The following is a 20,276-nucleotide window of genomic DNA, read 5'->3' on the forward strand; positions in this document are numbered from 1 at the left end:
ATGGGTGCTTACATTAGAGGCAGATTTTCTTTCCTTGCTTTTGTAGCGTGTTGATTGCTCTCTGTGCAGTAGGGATACTCTGTTTGTAAAGCATCACGGAGCTAATGTTCCCTGTGTGCTGTAGGTACATTGGTTAAATCTGCTGTAATGATGTCCCGGAGGGTCATAGCTTTTAACATTCAGGCTCACTGCAAGCACTGTGATCCTTTGAAATGGGTGCGTAGTCTAACTACTTGCGCATAAGCATGAGGAGCCCACGGACTGCTGGTCCTTCTGAATGTCTATTGTGGTTTCTTTCTTGAATACTGTTAGAGGGCTATGAGGCCGGTGTCCCTAAAATGCAAACACATGTATCCATATTAGTGTGGACTATATAGATGCACCAAAATATTACCTGATTTGCTAAAAGCCATAGCCAGTGTCATTGGCAGACCTGGGAATTGAGCCTGGTTGCCTTCATTGTGAGCTTTCTCCTTCAGGCATCTGCCCAAGATGACGTTCTGATAATATATTACTTTTCCCCTAGCAGGATCATAGAAAATGAGGGTTGAAGGGACCTCAGGAGGTCACATCTAGTCCAACCCCATGTTCAAAGCAGGACCAGCCCCAACTACATCATCCCAGCAAAGGCTTTGTCTAGCTGGGTCTTCAAAAACCACCAAGGATGGACATGCCACAAGCTCTCTGGTTAAACTGTTCCAGTGCTTTACTGCCATCCTCATGAGAGGTTTTCCTAAAATTCAAGCTCAGCTTCCCTTGCTGCAGCTTGAGCCCATTGCTCCTTGTCCTGTCATCTGCCCCCCCCCTGAGAACAGCCCAGCTCCGTCCTCTTTGCAGCCCCCCTGCAGGGAGGTGAAGGCTGCTATTCAATCCCCCTCGGTCTTCTCTTCTGCAGACTCAATCAACCCAGTTCCCTCAGCTTCTTCTCACAAGTCATGTGCCCCAGCCCCTGAACCATTTTCATTGCCCTTCACTGGACCCTCTCCAATTTGTCCACATCCTTTCTGTAGTGGGGGCCCAAAACTGGACTCCAGATGTGGCCTCCCCAGTGCTGAATAGAGGGGCAGAATCACTGCCCTTGATCTGCTGGCAACGCTCCTGCCGATGCAGCGACGCGCCCCTGCCTGTGCAGCCCAGGATGCCGGTAGCCTTGGCACAAGGGCGCACTGCTGGATCCTGTCCAGCTTCTTGTCCCCTGTCCCCCCAGGTCCTTTTCTGCAGAGCTGCTGCCCAGCCCGTCACCCCAGCCTGCCCCGGTGCATGGGACTGCTCCCTCCTAAGTGCAGGACTTTGCTCTGTCCTTATTGAACCTTGTGGGATTCCTTTTGGCTCAATCCTCCAACTTGCCCAGGTCTCTATGAATCCTGGCTCTACCCTCCTGCATATCTACAACTCGCCCCAGCTTGGAGTCATCTGCAAGCTTGCACTGCATCCCATCTTCCAGGTCGTAGATGAAGACATTGAACAAAACCAGCCCCAGGACCGACCCCTGGCACACTCCTCTTGATACCGGCTGCCAAGTAGACATTGAGCTGTTGATTATTACCCACTGAGCCCAATGATCCAGTCTGTTTTGTGTCCACCGTACAGTCCATTCATCCAGCTCATACTTCCGTAGCTTGCTTGTGAGGATGCAGTGGGAGACCGTATCAAAAGCCTTGCTAAAATTAACTGTGCACCTTTGAAATGTAAAGGGTGAGCTGTAGACTTGGGAAGATTATACCAAGATGCGCATGCACGTAGCATGGATTGCTGCATTCTACTTCAGCATCAGCTTATTAGCACATATGCTAAAGGAGGAAACAAAAGGGATTAAAAACAAGTTAATTAAAAATAATGCAAAGCGGGTCTGATTGAATCTTGATTACAATATGAAAAGATATTTATATGAATGCCTCTCTATATTTATAAGCTGGTTTTAGTTAGTATGCAGAATTGTGCTCCTAATGCTAAGATGTTTTGAGTTGTCTACATGCTCTGAATTTCAGGAGAGGTTGTTCTGCTGGGGGAAGGGAGGACTCTGAACATGGAGATGCATCGGGCTGTGCAACATCTCCCTAAGCAACTGCAAGAAACTTTTCACTCTCGAGACGTTCCCGGGTCACTAGTGTTCTTGCCATTAAGCGTTGTTTTGTCTTGCCGAGGAGTAGGTGGCCAGTTAAATCTGACCATCTCTAATCCAGGGGAGCCATTTTCACAGGAAATCGGTGGCCTCCTGGATTCTCACACAGTCATGCACGTGTTTCTCCATCCTTGGTATGCAAAGCATCGCAGGTCATATATGCAGGCCAGATTATCTCAGCCCAGATGCCCCTCTCCCCAGTTGGGTCTGCTGATTTGGGTCCTATCACATTGCACCAGTGTGTTTTGACGCTTCTCGTTCCCGAGGGGGCTCAGACACATTTCCTGGGCACAAGCCCTCTGTCTCCTACACCTTCATGGGACCCACCTTTGAGGCCCTCTGTGCTCGACTCTGTTGCTGCAGAAATCCCTCTTCTGCCCGAGCCTTTTTTTTTTAAATCTGAGCCCTTCTCATCTTCAGAGGCGAGCACAAAACAGCTGCTTTCCTGGCTTTGCTGCTTGCAGGTTTCCTCCTCTCTAAGCCCTCCCCTCTTCTTTCTGCCCATGGGGGTCTGCCCATGAGACGCCCTCCTTAGCGTGCCCATTAGTCATCCAGAACTGACTCCTTAAGGTTAATGGCTTCTTTTGTCTGGAAGATGATGCACAACAAACAGGGGAGGTCGTCCATGTCGGGGAACATGCCAGCCCATGGTTGACTCACTACACACCGAGGCACGTGCAGAAAATGAAGTAAAATTCAGAGGTTTCTCCATAAGCAGATTCCCCCAGTTATCTCCTAGAAAAAGACTTGACTGCCTTAGAAGCCTTAGACGTTTAAGCTCTTCGTCTTAAGCCTTAGAAGGAAGGTTACAAGGGGAGAAAAAACCCCTTATGCACCAGCTGAATTTTGCTAATTAAATCAGCATGCTCCTTTTTTTTTTCTTCCTTTATTTGTATTGTAGCAATGATTAGGATGCCCTGTCATGGATTGAAACCCAGTGGTGCTATGCACTGTGCACATATATGCGGTATTTCTTGCCCCAGAGAGCTTGTCATCACAGAGATTAGAAAGAAGAGTGCAATGTACGGGGAGTCTGATTCTGGTTTACTGATTTTTTTAGTCCCTTCCTTGGGATTTATCCATTTTAGTAAAGTTGTATCTCCTCTGCTTGCCCATCTGCAGTACTTTAGAGCAGTAAACTGCATGGATTAGATGAGATTACCCTACCTTGCTAACTGTTTAGGTCTCCCTTCTTCGCGACCATATCTGAACACATTCATATAGATTCTTTATTGAGTGATGGTCTCATGGTGCAGTCTGGCTTCTTCCTTGCCTCTCGATAGACCGTCATTCCTTGCTCCATTCCTCTCTCCTTATTCTTCCTACCACTCGTCTACTAGTTTTCTTTTTCATTTTCTTCTCTAGCTATGTTGTCTTCTTCACTGTGGCCAATCTCCATCCAGGTCTTCATTTTTTATTTAATTGGTATAGACAGAATAAAGAAACAAGTTCCACATTTTGATCTGAAGATGTTAAACTTTTTGTTGTTGTTGTTGTTTTTAGATTTAGGAGACCTGTCCCCAATCTCTCTGTCTCATGAGTGTGTCCCTAGATGAGGTCAGCTCCATAGTTTGAATCCAGCATAGCTGTCTTTGAAGAACAGGGTCTTCATGTCAAAGTTTTTCTCCTAAAGAGCTAAACCTTGCAGGTGCTTTTTTCTGCTTTACTGGCATCATCGGATGCTTGCATGGATTCACTTTCATCCAGCATCCTCTGGAGATGTGCTAATAGCATGCAGGCAGTGCTGAAAAGGGTGCATTAACATGATGCCTGGCATTTAATCATGCAAGTATAGGCATGCCTCTGCACCTTCCTCCCCACTTCTAACGTACACGTTTCCAAATGTATATCTGCCTCTGCCCCATGCAATATAGGGGAAGCAGCAGTTTTCTAACTCGCAGGGTTGTGTGTAGGATGCGTGCATCACAGGTTGCGAGGCACTCAAATACTACCGTACAAAGCCCCTCAAACAAAGATTTAAAGCAGGGCTCTTGCTTTCTTTTTTCCATTTACTGCAGCAACTGTAATTATTGGTCTTCTTTTCTCTAACCTTCTAGGTATTTTAGAGTTGCTACAAAATTGAGTTCAGGAAGGCAATTGAGTACACCTGGCTGCAGAAAAGCCATTAGCAACTGCAAATTAGTGTGAAATAATTAATAGGCAGGGATGATTAACACTGGGTACGCAGGCGATTTTCATTAGGCTCAGGCATAAGGAAACTCCTGTTGATACCTGTGCTACTTTTTGTTGTCTTGACCTGCACGCCAACCCCTTTTGATGTTAATTATATACAGATCAGTTGAGACAAGGCACTATAAGCTTGCCTAGGCTCCAGAATTGACTTGTATTCAGAGATTTCCACTTGCCAAGACATCCCGATTTCTGTTTTCACTGCAGCAGTCAATACCAGTTGGAGCTAATGACTGATTTATTCAAGCACCTGTCAGCCCAATGTGCATCAGAAGCTGTACAGACACACATCACTTCTCCCGCTGCTGAAGTGTTTTTGGTTGAAGCAGAGCAGGCATTGGCAGGTGGGAGGATGAACATTAGGAAGTCCCGGTGCCTGTTTTGACCTCTGACACCGACTCCAGCAGTGAGCCTGCATCTCGTCGTCCCCGTCTCTAAGATGATCACAGTGCAGCCCTTGCCTAGGTGCAAAGATAATTAGTGGCAAGAGTTTGCATTGAATCCTTAGTTGTATAGTATCCTGCTGGTTCAGTATATACCTGTGCCTACAAAGTGCTATGCAAGTACTCGGTGTGTGTTTTCGCTCTAGATGCATTTAAACACTTTTGCTTTCTTTCTGAACTTACACGTGGCACATCTTCCCATCTCAATTACATTTAAACGCAAGTCACCGCAGTGCTGGAAGGAGGAAAATGCCAGCGCCAGGATGGTGTGGTGCATTGGCAGTGAACTGGCACTCCCGATATGACCACAAACTTCAATATTGTCCATGTTGCAGGGGTATAACAGGAGATGACCGCTGCACCCGTCTTTGACTGCAGGAAGTCGCTGCCCTTCTTCTTCTCTTCCCACTCTCTCTTCTCTTTTTAGATCATGAGCTCGCTGCGGCAGAGACCGTGCCTCATTGTAGAGCAGCTAGCACTGCAGGGTAACTGATCTCAGATGGGTCCTGTAGGCACTAATGTAATATTAAAACACAATAAAAATAAAATCAAATAAAATGACCCACTGTGTGTGATGCGATAGATCAGAAAACCCCAATACTCGCATTCCCCCGTGCAGCAGAGTGACCGATTAGGGGTCCAGGGCTGCGCAGACCACGACTTCAATTGAGGATTCCTCTCGCGTCTCCTCAAAAGTGCATTATAAATGCTCTTTGCTCACGCAGACCGGGGAGTGGAGTGCCGACACTTCTGGTTCAGGCACATTGATGCGATTGCTTGTGCCGTTTTGTAGGCAAACAACCAGAGGCTTGTTTGAGAACTGAGAAACAAACATCCCTAAAGTCACTGCTGCCGCTTTAGAAATTTGAGAAAAATAAATCACTGTTTTCCAAAGGCGAGAAGCGAGGATCGGTGGCAAAGGAAGCTGTGTTTCCTTGCTACCTTTTAAGGATATGCAACACACAAGTGAATGGAAAAGAAGGGAAGGGGGTGGGGGGGAAAGCAGCAGCAGCCATTGGCGTGTTCTTGGCAGTGCCCCATTAAGGAAATGGAGGAGAATTGATTTGCACATGTGCTTCTGCAACACTTCCACTGAAAACTCCCCGCCGCTGCCGGGGTCTGCCGTAATTAAAATGCACCTTTCCTCACTTGTGGCCCTGCGCTCCATCAGCAGCGGGGCATGCAAACTATTTCCTGCCTATTGGCAGCTCCAGCTTTTATCAGGGAGGGTCGTAATATTTTAACACTACGTTTTATGAAGTCTGAGGCTTTCAATTTTTTATTAGGCCACAGCTGTCTCTCATGCTCTCCACCCCTTGGTCCCTCATCTTTTTACAGTCTCAGTAAGTATCTTCACTTGGCCCCATGCAGGCGTTCCTTTTAACAGTGCGTCGCTCCGCTTTTCTCGCTGCTGCGGCCTCCGAAATAGTTACCGGCCAAAAACTTTGCTTCTCTGCCAGTGCGAACTCTCAACGGCAGCAGTGGCTTTAGAGCCAAATGAACATCCTCCAAAAAAATAAGCAGTAAAAAAAAAGAAATCAAAGCCATTTTGCTGCAGGGGGGTAATGAAAGCCCTTGACAGGTGTCCCAAATGCTGTGTTAGCATCTTAACAACTCGGGTTATCTTGACGGGCTTCCTCAGCTTGCAGCTTTGAGAACGTTGCACTGAGTGATCACGTGAAGCCATGCCTGGTTGCTTCCTACGTGTGGCCATGCATGATCTCCAGTGTTTTGGGCATTTATTATTCGCTTATCAACTTTTGTTCCTCGTGTCAGAAGGTCCACGATACTCTCCTCTTGCTTTCCGGGTTATTGGATGTCTAAATAGGTCAGTGTGTAGATGCTGCTGGTTGACTTTTGTCCAGTGGAGTTGGTCCCTTGACACAGATGTCCTTGCCCATGTTATTTGGGGATTTAGTAGACTATTAAATACATGTCACTGGAAAACAAAACCAAACCAAAAAACTTTACAAGTGAGGGTTGGTCTGGAGTCGCGTCTAGTTGGTTTTGGCTGCATCTCGGCTCACGTTGGCCCCGGTTTAGAAAGATGTTAAAACAGGAGCACTTGAATAGTCCTACCTAGCACCTTCCTAAACAGGGACCTCCATTGCAAGGCCACCCAGGCAGCGAAGAGCTCCAAGTGTGATCCCGTTCCACCGAACATCCGCCCCTGGTTATTTGCGGTTGGATCTTTCTCTGCATGACCAAAACTTGTGGGAAGAAAGTTGAAGAAAGCGGGCCAAGTCTTGAGTTTGGTCAGAGGCTCGCTGGAGTCCTTACGGCAGCCTCACATGGTCAATCGAAGGCTTTACACCCGGTTAAAAATGGGGTGAAGCCGAGAAACCGCAGGGAAGTTTTCCTGATGGCGAGATCCATTTGGCAGAAGGATAATCTCCGGAGGGAAGCAGCAGAGAACATCTATTGATTAGCACATTTGAACTGTAAAGGGCTTGAGAACGTGCTCTGGGGACCATACCATGTTGACTGGGCATTAAGGACTCGTTTCTGTAATAGATTTTCTTTTCCCTTTCGTGCATCGGTGACTCGTAACTCTTCAGTCTGCAATTTAGGGGTGTGGCACATCATGGCTTGTGGAAATCTGATTTAAAAAGAGGAATTATTTGCAGCCACAATATAAATGAAGGTTTCTATTAACATCTCTCACATAATTTCTCTTACTTTATCACAGGCAGGCTTTTCCCCTTCTCCTTTTTCTTGTAGTGTGCGCCTCAGGCAAGGTCAAAAGCACTGTGGTTGTACAAAATCCTTACGACACGGGGAAAAAATAGGAAAATGCCACTTCTTAGAGTCACAAATTGCTGCCAGGGGGCAACGGAAGAGTAAAGAGCAGTAGGTCCAGGACAGCCTTGCCTGGAAGCTGTAGCCGTGTCTCCACATAGATAGCTGTTTAAATGTCCCGGTGACGATTGACTTCTCCGCAATAGCTTAATTATCACCGAACCCTTGAACTGAGGATGCAACCCCCACTTGAAGTATGATTTAAATAAAGCATCATTTTCCTACAGCAGGTCTTGAGCACGTCAGGTCACATTTATTTCCTTCCTCTCCTTTCCTTGTATAGAGGCAGGTTATCAGCAGGCCTGCAATATTAAAGATAGGAATTGAAAACCTCTGGCTTATGCAAAGGGGTCCCACTTCCCCCAGTTTGGGCTGCCAGGCGCCATGAAGAGAAGGGCAAGAAGCAGACCCAGAAGCAAGGAAGACTGTATTGGGGAACAACGGCATTTTTTAAGGCTTTTAGTTTTCTCCTTGCTTGTTGCATTTGGAGGCAGGGACCAGGACTTGGGGCTGAAAGGAAGAAAGAGAGTCCATTTGGGTGATGCGAGGCTGGAGAGCCGATCAGCAAAGGGCCAAATGCTTGTCTGGGGACTCCCAAAGCTTTCCTGAGGTCCCTGAAATGAGAAAATCGAGGTCCTTTTCACCCTTCTTCTGTATGAGAGAGAGCATGCTTTCTTGCATCAAGAAACTACATACAGTCCTGCTCTGAAAAGTGACTTTCCAGGATGGTGCTGGGCCCATGTATTTTTTGCTCCTGCTGCAGAAACTTCCCTGGTCACGGACATGTGGGGTGCATGCTTTCTCCTGAGTGGTTGCTGGCCATGGAGATTGGGGAGGCTACCTTTGGACCCCCACTGCAAAAAGGATTAGACAAATTGGAGGGAGTCCAATGGAGGGCAGTGGAAATGGTTGTGGGGCTGGGGGACATGACTGGTGAGGAAAGACTGAGTGAACCGGGCTGATTGAGTCTGCAGAAGAGAAGATGGAGGGGGATTGAATAGCAGCCTTCACCTCCCTGCAGGGTGGTTGCAAAGAGGATGGAGCTGGGCTGGTCTCAGTGGGGGCAGATGGCAGGACAAGCAGCAATGGGCACAAGCTGCAGCAAGGGAGGTTGAGGTTGGATATTAGGAAAAACTTTCTCACTAGGAGGGTAGGAAAAAACTGGAACAGGCTATCCAGAGAGGTTGTGGACTTTCCATCCTTGGAGGTTTTGAAGACCCGGGTAGACAAAGCCTTGGCTGGGATGATGCAGTTGGGGCTGGTCCTGCTTGGAGCAGGGGGTTGGACTAGATGTGACCTCCTGAGCTCCCTTCACACCCTCATTTTCTGTGATTCTACTTTATGCTCTTGGTTGAGACCTGTGAATCTTTATGATCTCTATTGTCTTAGTTCAACCCATGTATGTCTCAAGCAACTTGCCCTGCAATGCTGTGTCTGTGCTGTATAATACCGTGATACCTTTGCCCAGAATAGAAAAACTGTGATCCCTAATGTGATATTTGGGGGCCTGAAAAGGAAATAGATTATTAAACCCAGTCATTCCTACAGGCAAAGCTTTATAGGACCGCGTTGCGTCTAGATATATACAGGAACAGTGTTTTCCCACCTGTGTGCCAGGTGTGGGGGATCCCGGTCTCTGCCTTGTTCTAGCAGTGTGCAGAGCTCCATCCCCTGCATGTTTGCTTCCCGCGTGAAGTGTCAGGTGAAAAGGAGCAGACATGCATTTATTACAGGTTTCAAAGGAACATGTGTGAAGCCTTGGAGGGGGGAGTTTCACTTTGCCACCGCACAAGTTTGCAGGCACTCACTGATTCCTGTTTGGGCTGCTCTGTTCAGTGTTTTGCATACACTGCCTTTTTCCAAAGCTAAATTTTTGCATTTTGCAAAATCTGCATTTTTCAGAGGCAGCGGGTAGAACAGGGGAGCTGAGGGATGGGTATTACTGAGGTCTGATCCCTCCTGGGACTTTGATGTGCCCATGCCCCTGAGCAGCTCAGGTTACTTTTTTGGGTGAAGTCCATGGGGATTGATCAGCCCATCACCCATGTTGCCTATCACCTGTTGCTGGATGAGCTAGCTCATGTTCATAACTTGCTTTGAACAGCACTAGCCTGATTTTCAGCCTAACCTCACCCTAGTGTATCCCTTTTAGTGGACCTACGTGGCTGTGCTTTGTCCTGAATCAGATGGTAAATGGATCGAGGCGGTGGCTTTTGTAGAGCATCTAGCGCAGTGGGACCCTAATCCTGATGTCGCCTCCTGAGAGCAGCTGCAATGCAAGGGCAGGGTGGCAGTCATCTTATTAGGCCTGCAATTATTCAAAACTACATGGCAGGATTAGGGCCCCCTTCCTGGGCTGTGCTACATAATGGTTCCCAGTGTTTCACGTTCAACCTGCCAGTTTTCAGGAGCAGCTGTGCGGTTGGTGTGCGAGGGCTTGCGTGCGCCCAGACAGCAAAAGGCAAAATAGAGAACAAAGCTCTGATAAATGTCTTTTCTGGTGCTGTTCGTAGTCAGGGGCAGCTGGGAGAGTAGCCTGATGCTCAGAAAGGCCTGGCCATACTGTGCTCAATGTGTTTTCTTGTTCTCTCTTTGCAGCCACCCAGATTGATCCCAACGAACTGCAGGAATTGTTTCAGGAAACTTCAGCCAACGTCTTCCGAATTAACTCCAATGGTGCGTATAATGAAAGGCTTCCCAGTCGATTGTATGCCATCCCGCTGATGACTTGTATGCGTGTACGCAGTGTTCAGCGAGCCCCGTTGTCAGGGAGCAGATATTAATGCATTTTTACTGCCGTGCCTCACGAGCTCCAGCACATGTACAATGCACATTTCTTTATAAGATGTAAAAATATTCCACCATATGTTGCATTAAAAAGCCCAGATCCATTCTGAACCTTGCTGAGACCACATCCTTTTCTATTTTTAATTGTGTCATCTGGTACACAATAAGGAATTAGGAGGCAGAAAGGTGGAACAAGCCAGACTAGTTCTCTGAAGTGTTGCAGTGCTGCAGAGTTCAGAGCCTGTCATATTAGCATGCAAAACAGATGCTGTTTCCTTTAAAAAAAAAAATAAAAAGATCATTCTCCTTTTTCATTCTTCCCCTTTGCAGCGTGTTGAATGGGGATGCCATTCCTGGTCATCCCCTATAAGCCTGTTTAGGAAACTGTTGATCCCACAGTGAAAGGGGCTGAGTGTCTCTTGAATGAGGCTCAGGATCCTCAGTGCTGGTTGAAGTCAGTGATGGATGAGATTTGTCACGGCACTAAGCTGTTGTAAGACAGCAATTGAGAAGAGGAACTTGTTTCTAATGGCTAGAGAGAGTGGAGGGTCGTGGGTTTCCCCCTCCCCACTCCCATTGGGGAATGATCGGTGATACCCAAGGACCTACATAGGGATGGAGTCCCGTTCCTCAGACAAGGACTAGACTTGAATCCTGGCTTTTTATTCCACACCTTATTTTCTCCCCACTTATATTCTCTGAGTCTTGAGTTCTGCAACTATATATAGGGTTGATTCAGCTAATGAATTAAACAAGCCCTTTGGTCATCAAAACCAGCGAGGTATTTAGTTTATGCCGATTGTGCAAGTTGCTTGTTGCTCATGGGCTTCTGGCGAAGTTGGTTAAGCAACTCTCAGTGTCACCAAGCTTGGGAGCCTCTGACGTAGAGCAGAAATGGAAAATGTTCAATGAGGCGGAGGCAAAACCATTCACCAGTTGGGTGGCAACAGAAGGAGAAGATTTGCTCCTGACCTTTCCATGCAGGGGTGCATGGCTGAGATGCTTATGTGCAAGGCATGTATTCACCAGGTGCTGCAGTAGTGGAGACACCCCTAAGAGGCATTTCTGATATCATGACCCATTTGTGAGCACGTTCACTGCTATCGGAGGGGCATCAAGCCACTTAGGGATGATGCTTGCATTAATCTGACTCGATAGCAGTGAGCCTGTGGTGGCATGACCTTCTGCTGTGACTCAGGACCACACACATGTGTGCTGTGCAGCATGTCCTGAAGTCTTTGAACTTGGGAGGAGCAGAGCCAGTCTGAGTGGTGGTGGGAGGCACTGTGGTCACCGGGTGCCCCAGGGCTGTTGTACTCAGACATGCCTGGTGGGGTGCCTGGCCCTGCTGCACCCCAGCATCCCCACTTGTCCTGACTCAGGAGGAGCCATTGCATCCTGGGAAGCTGGAGGACTTCAACTTGAGTGGACTAGCTGTGCAGAGTGGTCACGCCTTAATGAAACAGGAGCAAAATTAGGTGTATTGGAGATAATCCTGCCCTGGAGAAGCGTAACATAAGACGAATATCAAGTGTTTTGAACCACTTAAGGTGTTAACGTGCAGCCAGTCCAGGGGTTAAGAGCGTAAAATGACCGTGTAATGAGGCCCTAGGACATCTTTCTCGGATGGCGTGGGCTACATTCAGTTTCTGTGTAATTACGCGCAGCCTGTCTGAATCCCACTTGAACCTTCAATCTTTTTCTTCTGCTCCTTTCTTCCTCTCTTGTACTGCTCTGTAATGTCAGAGGTGTCCTCACTTGAGATCACTTGGAAGTGAGCAACAGTATTGCCCACATTTAAAAAAGAAACTAGGCAGGGTTCAGAGTTGAGCAACTAGAAGATGATCTGGCACCTCAGACAACGTACTTTAAAGGGGAGGCATAGAAGATCTCCATTTGTTTCACTTTCTGGGACATTGAAGAGGACATAATCATGGTCTATAAGTACCGGTGTAGGGAGAAAAATATCTGCATAGCACAGGGCTCAGACTTACCTGCAGGGAGCTGCTCTCCACCACGCTGCCTGGCTGCCACGTGTATGTGTGCACGCACACGTGCATGTGGTGCCCCTTGCTTGTGCTCGCCCTCCTCCTGCTCACCCCAGCCTCTAGCAGCCCCTTGCACCCCAGCCTCTATACCAGCCTGCAAGGGGAAACCCATGGCTTCCCATTTTTTTTTTTTTTTTTTTTTCTCTTTTAAGGGAGAACATCCATGACTTAAAGGAAAAAAAAAAAGAATCTGCATTTTTGTGCAACAAATAAAAAACCCAGATCCCTGGTGATCTGTACTGCATGCAGTGTTACACATGGGGTCCCCCAGGGAAGCATTAATACTTCCCTTTGTCTTCTGGAAATACCTCTCAATGCATTGCTGCAAAAGGCTAGTAGGAGATTTTTTTGAATAAACTGATAGCACTCAAGCTGTAATAGTTATAATACCTTGTAGGGTGTTTTATTTTTTTTTATCCTTCATCACAAAGCGCAGGATTTTGAACTAATTACTCTTTACTGAGTAGCTTGTCAAAACGCAGATGTAGACAAAACTCGGAAACCCTGCACACATATTCTTACCTCAATTTCCGCACCAATTTGTCGGCTGGAGTTCGGACGGGGACAGGCTGAGATTTGTCTGCAATCCATGACTTTTTCTCTGAATGAAGAAAGCCTTTGCAGCTCAGCTCACCGTCTCTGACTGTGGCTGATCTCACAGCTAAGCCAGACCTCCTACTTGCTACTTATCCCCTGCGCTTCTTCACGAGAATTTCTCTTTTTCTTAACGTATGCGAATCACTTTTAAGCTCCCCTTCTGTCAGCTCTGTCCCTTTGTCCTGTGTGAACACTGCATCTTCAGGCCCTTTCATAAAGGTAAGGGAGTGCAGCATGTGCTTCCTCCATACCATTGGGACAGGGGCATCATTAAGGTGAAGTGATCTAGTGTCCCTGATCCCATGTTTGAGGCCTTCCCAGCACAGAGATATTCGTACATTTTTGATGCAACGCTTTTGTGTCTCAGCAGACTTCCCCAAATATCTGAACACCTTCTGCAGAGAGTTGTGGACTCTTACACAGCCAGATTGCCTCGAGTCACAGCTGCAACCAGGAGCAGCGATGCTGCCGCCCAGCCTCCTGCTCCTGCTGCCTCGGTGCTTACATCGGTGGGTCTCAGCCTTTTTGGACTTCGGGCACCCCTGAGAAAATGCCAGCTTGCGTTTTGACTCCAGAAAAATAATAGAGCAATTCTTCCATTGCAAAGACCTCAGGAAGAGGGCAGCAGGGCAGAGTGCTTTTAACACTGCGGATCCCTGCTGTAAATACCTGGGTTTATCTTGCAACTCATGTTTGCACACTTACTCGTGCTAACATTGAGTGGTGTCCTGTGGCATCCTTGAAAGGCTCTCAAGGCACCCCAGGGTGCCCTGGCACCCGGGTTGAGAATCACTGGTTGAGCTATTATACTGATATGTGTCTGATTTATAGGCAGCATGACAGTTAAACTTATGTGGCTTTTGGCAACCATTTAAGCCCATCTGCCATTCTCTTCTCCCCTCTCACTTTGCCACTTTGAGAGCAATTCTCTGTAGGGAGGAAGTTTTGCCTTATAGCTGCTGAGCCTGGGAGCGCTCTTAAGTTTTTAGAAGTTTTACCTTCTTTTTTTTTATGGTCTGGCACTTAGCTGCCTTGCAGTAAATGCCTTATAAATAAATAAAATAAATAACACCAGTAAAAGGAATTGATTCGGTATATCATGTTGCCAGGGCTAATCGCTGGAGAATGGACTGGAGGGAGCAATCCTGGCCTGGCCAGATGGCGAACCTGAGCGCTCTGTTAGTGCTCCTCCATCTCTAATTCTTCTTATTTGGTTAGAAATGACAGGTTGGTGCAATGTGAGGTCCCATTACTTTGATCCTGGGGCCTGAGCAAGGAGTTTTCAGTGTCTCTCCGGCACTATAAATTCTCAGCTGCCAACATGGGGTAGCTCCGTTTTCCCAGTCCTCTAAAGCTTGCAGTAGGATAGATGAAGACTCGGGGCCAGGCTTTCAGCTTAGGTAAATCTGTGCAGTTCCTTGGAGTTGGCGGGACTCTGCTGATTTACACCTCGCTGGGGAGTCTGGCTCTCTGTAGCAGCGTATTGCACGTGCTGATGCAAGGAAGGACTTTTGGGTCACTGAGCAACAATCTTCTTGCAAGGAGGATGTGGGATGCCACCTTTAAAGTGGTGGCAATCTGTTAAGTGGCCACGGTTGGCTCTGGTGCTGGTCTTGATGTGTTACCTGATATAGCAAATTGAGAATTTTTTTTGTTTCTTTTAAGCTTTTGGGGTCAGAACATTTCAATTTGATAAAACAACTTCTTGTGGGGGGAATTTATTGGTTGTGTTAGTGATTTTGTACAGTGGTTTTTGAGAAGCAGAATAAAAGTTCAGGTCAAAGCAAGAAAGAGAAGATTAGTGTGGGTTCTGGGTTCAGATGCCGGGTCAATGCCATAAATAGCTACTAGGCGGGTGTTATTCTGAGATGAACTTCTCAGTTTCATAGATTTCATAGACATTAGGGCTGGAAGGGACCTTGGAAGATCATTGAGTCCAGCCCCTGCCCCAGGGGCAGGAAGTCAGCTGGGGTCAAAGGATATGATCCCAGCACCTGTTCCTGCCCGGGGCGGGGGGTCAGATCCAATGGTCTGTTTCAGTCCTTTCTGACCCTAACTACTATAATACTATGATTTCTCCTGTCAAAAGTATTACACTTTGCATTAGATGGATAGATGGATGGATAGATAGATGGATGGATGGATGTAACCTGGATCTCCCAGGTACTAATGGAGTACCTTAAATAGATAACCTGGCTATGTGCTAAGAGATTGATTTGGGGGGAGGGCGTGGAAGATGAGTATAAACATGGGGATATTGAAAGGCCTTGGGTTTATTTCAGTGCAAATTGGGATTTTTTATTTTAATCTTGAAACTTTAGTAAAACTGGGAAACCATTTCCTGCCGTTTCGCTGGAGGGTGATGCTGTCCAAGGTCTCTGCTGCTGTCACGCAGAGCTGATGGTCCATCTCATTCCTCCAGAGATCTCCCTGCTTCAGCAGTACGGACCTGCTGGGAGAACGGGTCATCCCTTTGACTTGTTCTGGCTCTCTCAGCCTATGTTAGCAATCTGTCTTTGTGGTGATGTAGCTGCCTTTCCTCTCCTTGAATTATATACATTACAGTAACACATACTTGTAAATTGAGTACATGTGTAAAGACTCAGGCCGCCTTGACTCATTCCGTTCTTTGACGAGCTCATTATAACAAGTACTGCACCTTTGCTGCTGCATTGGTTTCTTTTCTGAAGGTCTAATTGGCCTTGAAATATTTTTAGACGCTGTCATGTTTCATTTTGGAAATGGACAATATATCGGTTGCACTTCAGCTTGATTTGTTAAAGCTGCGGACAAAAAAAATAAAGAAAGAAAGAAATGGAGGAAATTATCCTACGTGGGAGACCTCTGGAAAGGTTAAACTCTGCGGATATTAACGAAGACCCTCCGTTTATTCTCATGACCATTTTGTGCCTCCCACGAAGAATAATTGTTCTCTCTACCGTGTAACTGCTTTGGTGGCTTTTATCGTGCTGCGTCTCCAAGTGCTTTTCAAAGCAATGAGTGTGAGGCTGGCAGAGCGATGGATGTGTGGGCAAAGGTGGCGATTGTACAGTGTCACGGAGAATATGGGAACCTGTTTTGCAGTGCGATGGAAGGGGGACACGGCCTTAATTTTGGCTGGGAGTCTAATGCAAGTAGGACTGCGCTGGGATTTCTTTCGGGATTTTATACCCGCCTAGAGTACCGTGTTCAGTTTTGAGCTCCGCACTTTAAAAAGGATGTGGAAAAGGCAAGGTCCAAAGCCAGGGGACACAAATGATAAAGGGCTTGGAAAGCAGGACATACGATGAGAGGCTGAAGGAGCTAGGTGTGTTCAACTGGTGGAAAAGGTGCTGAAGAGGGGGGATGACAGCAGTCCTCAAATACTTGCAGGTCAGCCATACAGAGGAGGGAAAACATCTTTTTTTTTCTTGCTGCACAGAATAGGAGATGGAGCAAAGGCTTGATGTTGCACCAAAATAAGTTTAGATTTGATATCAGGAAAAAAAAGAAACACTTCTTCACTGTTAGAGCAGGGAGGCAGTTGAACAGACACCCAGGGAAGATGAGGACTCTCCGTCACCATATTTGGGGTCAGGAAGGACTTTTACCCCATGGTCAATTCGGTATGGGCTTTGGGAGGTTTTCCTTTCCTCTTTAGCAGGGGATGTACCTTCTTCCTGGGGGTCTCTTAAGTGTATATTAGCAACATTTTATAGAAGCAGGGCATTGGTTGCCTCTGCTTTACCTGTGGCTGGTTCGGATGTTATGTCATGTATTGCACCAGGGTTGACTGGGTAGTTTTGCTAAAAAAGTTAGACAGCGGATTTGCGTGGGATGGTCTAGTTAGGGACGATCCTGCCCCAGGCAGCAGGTTGGACTAGATTACCTTTGGAAGTCCCTTCCGGCTTCTCTATGACTCTGTGTCTCTGGAAATGAGCTGGGCGGTCACATACAGGTATGTTCACCCTGCCCGCTGGCCTGCTTTCCACTACATATCAACTGCACATGCATGCAGTAAAGTTTCTTAAGCCAGTGGTTCTCAACCTTTTTTGTGCCAGGACCCATTCGCAAACATTGATGGCCAGTCCTGACCCACTAAATTTTTTAAGTTGAAGGCACACAAGTACTTTGACCCCAAAATACTTTTAACACCAATATCTACATGTGACCCTCCATTACTCCTAAGAGACATTAATTGTTGTGCAATTTGCACAATGCAAATTGCCAGTGCACCTTACTCCTGACTCGCAGCCCCCTCCCCCCCACCCAGCACTGCCAGTGGCCCTCACTCCCAACCCACAGCCCCTTCCCCAGCCTTGCTGGGGCACATGGTGCCCCCTGCCTCCAATCGCCCCAAGCAGCTCCTTGCAGGCTAGAAGGCTTCCAGCTTGCAAGGGAAAACCCATTTTTCTATGACTGTTTGCGACCCTTTCAATTATTCTTGCAACCCACTTTTGGGTCGTGACCTATAGGTTGAGAAATACTGGCTTAAGCAATTTTGGATCCCCAGTCTCTCTGTAATTGAAGAGTATAGGCTTCCACCTTCACTTAGGCTATTTGGAAAATATCTTCCCAGGATGCAGTGTAGCAAGGTATGTCACGGGGGGGCAGGGGGTAAAGGTGTAGTATATCTGAGAGACAGTTAACTCATGCTCACTAAAGACATCCCCAAAATGTGCGTGCATCAGTTATTAGAGCAGCTTTCTGTTACCTTGGAACTGGTGCTACTATGGATAACTCAGGCTTCCCATTGCCTTGGGCAGTTTTGCAAGGCACTTTTGATGACACAGATGAAATTTGGGGCATTTCCAGGGATTGCAATACATGGGGATATATGGACTTTGATAATCGGAAGTATTTGCAGTATCTTTTAAGCCTGGAACTTTGTGGATTCAGAGCTTGGGAGACATGTTAGGAAGTACCTGCTGTCACGAGGAGATCCTTCCCCAAAATGAACCGAAGGCTGAGATTTGTAAACATGTGTCTTCTTATTTGATTATTGTGTTGGAATTTAATCATCTTCTGCCTTCTATAGTTAAATTAAAAGGCTAAACTGATGATTGGGATTTGAGAGGCAGAACAAGGGCCAAACAGGCTTTATTCCACTCTGGGGTCTTTCTAGAAAGAACATTAGAGTTTTTTTGTGGGAACTGCAAATAAAATCCCCCTCTCTTTTCATCTACAAGTATTGTCATCCATCCCAAAGCAGAACTGGTTGGTTCTGACTACAAAAAAAAATTGATGAAACTTTTTTTTTTTTGGGGGGGGGGGGGTGAAAAAAACCTATGGAAGAATAATGTTTAGGGTGAAAAAAGGAAGAAAAAAAAAAGTAAAAAACCTTCCCCCAAATGCACACATCTGGAAGAGGAGTTTGGATGGCAAAATCAAGCTCTGAGGTGAAAACTAAAAATATATGACTTGAAAGCTGCAGTGCAGTGCCTCAGGTTGGTTTTAGTTCAGGAAGTTTGTTTAGCCATTTTTGTGTCTGGGCAGGGTTTGTGGTCAGACTGCATCTCTCCTCTTAGTGAAAATCTGGGCGTTGATTGTCACGGGAGATGTAGAGTAGCTGAGAAACCCAGCCCATGGAAATGAATAAGACACCTGAGCTACAATTCCTGCAAGGCACCATTCAGAACAGCAGTTCTGAATCAGCCATGCTTTCCAGTAGGTGTGCACTGATATTTTGGGGGCCGATACTGATAGCTGATATTTAAGGAGGCATATTGGCCAATACTGATCTGATTTCTGATACAGCTACCTCCAGCGGGTAAGTCCGGTGTGCTGAAATGGGAGGGAGGGGAAGAGGGATGGGGCGACAAATTAGTGCCGTCCACAGTGAGGGAGGGGGCAGGTGCTGCCCAAGCTGGGTGGGGTGGGGGTGGATCCAGGGCTCATGGGGGAGGGAGGCAGCTCCTGTCACTGCTTGCACCTCGGGAGGGCATGGGGGGGGTGCATTCCCCCCAGATCTGCATGGGGCAGGGCAGGTTGCAGCTGGGGCTGTGCAGGGCTCTTCTCAGCAGGGGCTGGGCTTGGAGCATGTGCCGGTGGTGCTGGGAGGATACTGCATCCATCCCAGATTTCGCTGCCGCTCCATTCCCAGCACCACGGCTAACCGCCCGGTGCAGGCCCAGCTCTTCCCAGTACATGGGTGGAGGTGGGGAGTTGAGTTGGGGCTGTGCCGGGTGGCTGGCAGCGGTGGCACTAGAAGCAAAGCGGTGGCAAAGTTTGGGGTGGATGCAGCATCCTCCCAGTGCCATGAGCACCCGCTCCAATCCCAGCCCCCACTGACAAGAGCCCCACGCAGATGCGGGGGGCACCTCCCCCCGGATGCAAGCAGCGGCGGGAGCTGCCCCCCACCACAAGAGCTGCAGCTCCACCCCACCAACACCACCACCAGAATGAACAAAGAAAACAGTTGTAGTCAGAAGCTCAATTTTGCCTCTCAGGCATTTTTGGTGGAAACCTCTCAACCAGTCTTGCCTCCAATACCTCACCTAGCTTTGCCATCCCATCAATTCATTCTAACAAGAACAATCCTTGCTACACATTTTATTGTCAAAAGAGTTTGCAAAGACTAAGAAACAAATCAGGTATGCGAGGTAAAGATAACTCACTTTACAGACTTTGACAGGGATGGTTTAATAGTTTGCCCGCAGCTGTACATGGGGGAGTCAGTGTCAGAGCTGTGATTAACATTTAGGCATAGGCGATTTGGTAGGTGGGACACGGGCAGGGGGCACGTGCCCCCCCAACAGGGCCGTATTCACTGCTGTCACCGCTGGCGGCTTCTGCAGGTGTTCACCAGCCCCGTCCCCACCGCCAACGCTGTCTTCTGCGGGTGCCTCCCCTCTCTTCCCCCCGACTCAGGAGGCACCAGTCGTCCATGCCTTTAGGATTTATTAGATTTCATTCCATGTCATTAATCTGTACTCTTTTACGAGTTTTTGTGTTTTATTGCCTTTTTCGTGAAACATCCCTAGCAGCTTTACGTACTTGCTATATAAAAACAAAAATGAACCATTCTTAATTTAACAATAACATGGAAATATCAAGCATTTAAAGGTCAGGCCTTTAAAAGATGACCCTGTCTTCTACATTTAAGTGGTGCATGTGCTGGTATGTGTATATGCATGCATACACACACACGTATGTATGCAGTCACAGATAGATATAGATAGATATCTATATATATAGTGTGTGTGTGTGTATACACATGAGCAGGGCACTATTATAACTATACTAGCAAAGTCCCCATCAAGAATAACGGGCAGACGGCAGGGACAGAGCGCACCCCCCCACTGCCCTGCG

The 20,276-nt window shown here is 47.3% G+C and overlaps 1 protein-coding gene across 7 annotated transcripts in view; it reads left to right on the top strand.

Moving 5' to 3' along the window:
* Positions 1–20,276, top strand: part of TSNARE1 (t-SNARE domain containing 1) — a 518,176-nt gene that overhangs the window by 263,330 nt on the left and 234,570 nt on the right. For all 7 annotated transcript variants that reach the window (XM_025208583.1, XM_025208579.1, XM_025208585.1 and 4 more), the window contains one exon: positions 10,153–10,230. In XM_025208583.1, the coding sequence (XP_025064368.1) occupies positions 10,153–10,230 (78 nt within the window). The remainder of the gene's footprint in view (positions 1–10,152; positions 10,231–20,276) is intronic.

Source organism: Alligator sinensis, unplaced genomic scaffold (genome assembly GCF_000455745.1).
Source record: "Alligator sinensis unplaced genomic scaffold, ASM45574v1 scaffold326_1, whole genome shotgun sequence".
In the NCBI taxonomy this organism is placed as follows: domain Eukaryota; kingdom Metazoa; phylum Chordata; order Crocodylia; family Alligatoridae; genus Alligator; species Alligator sinensis.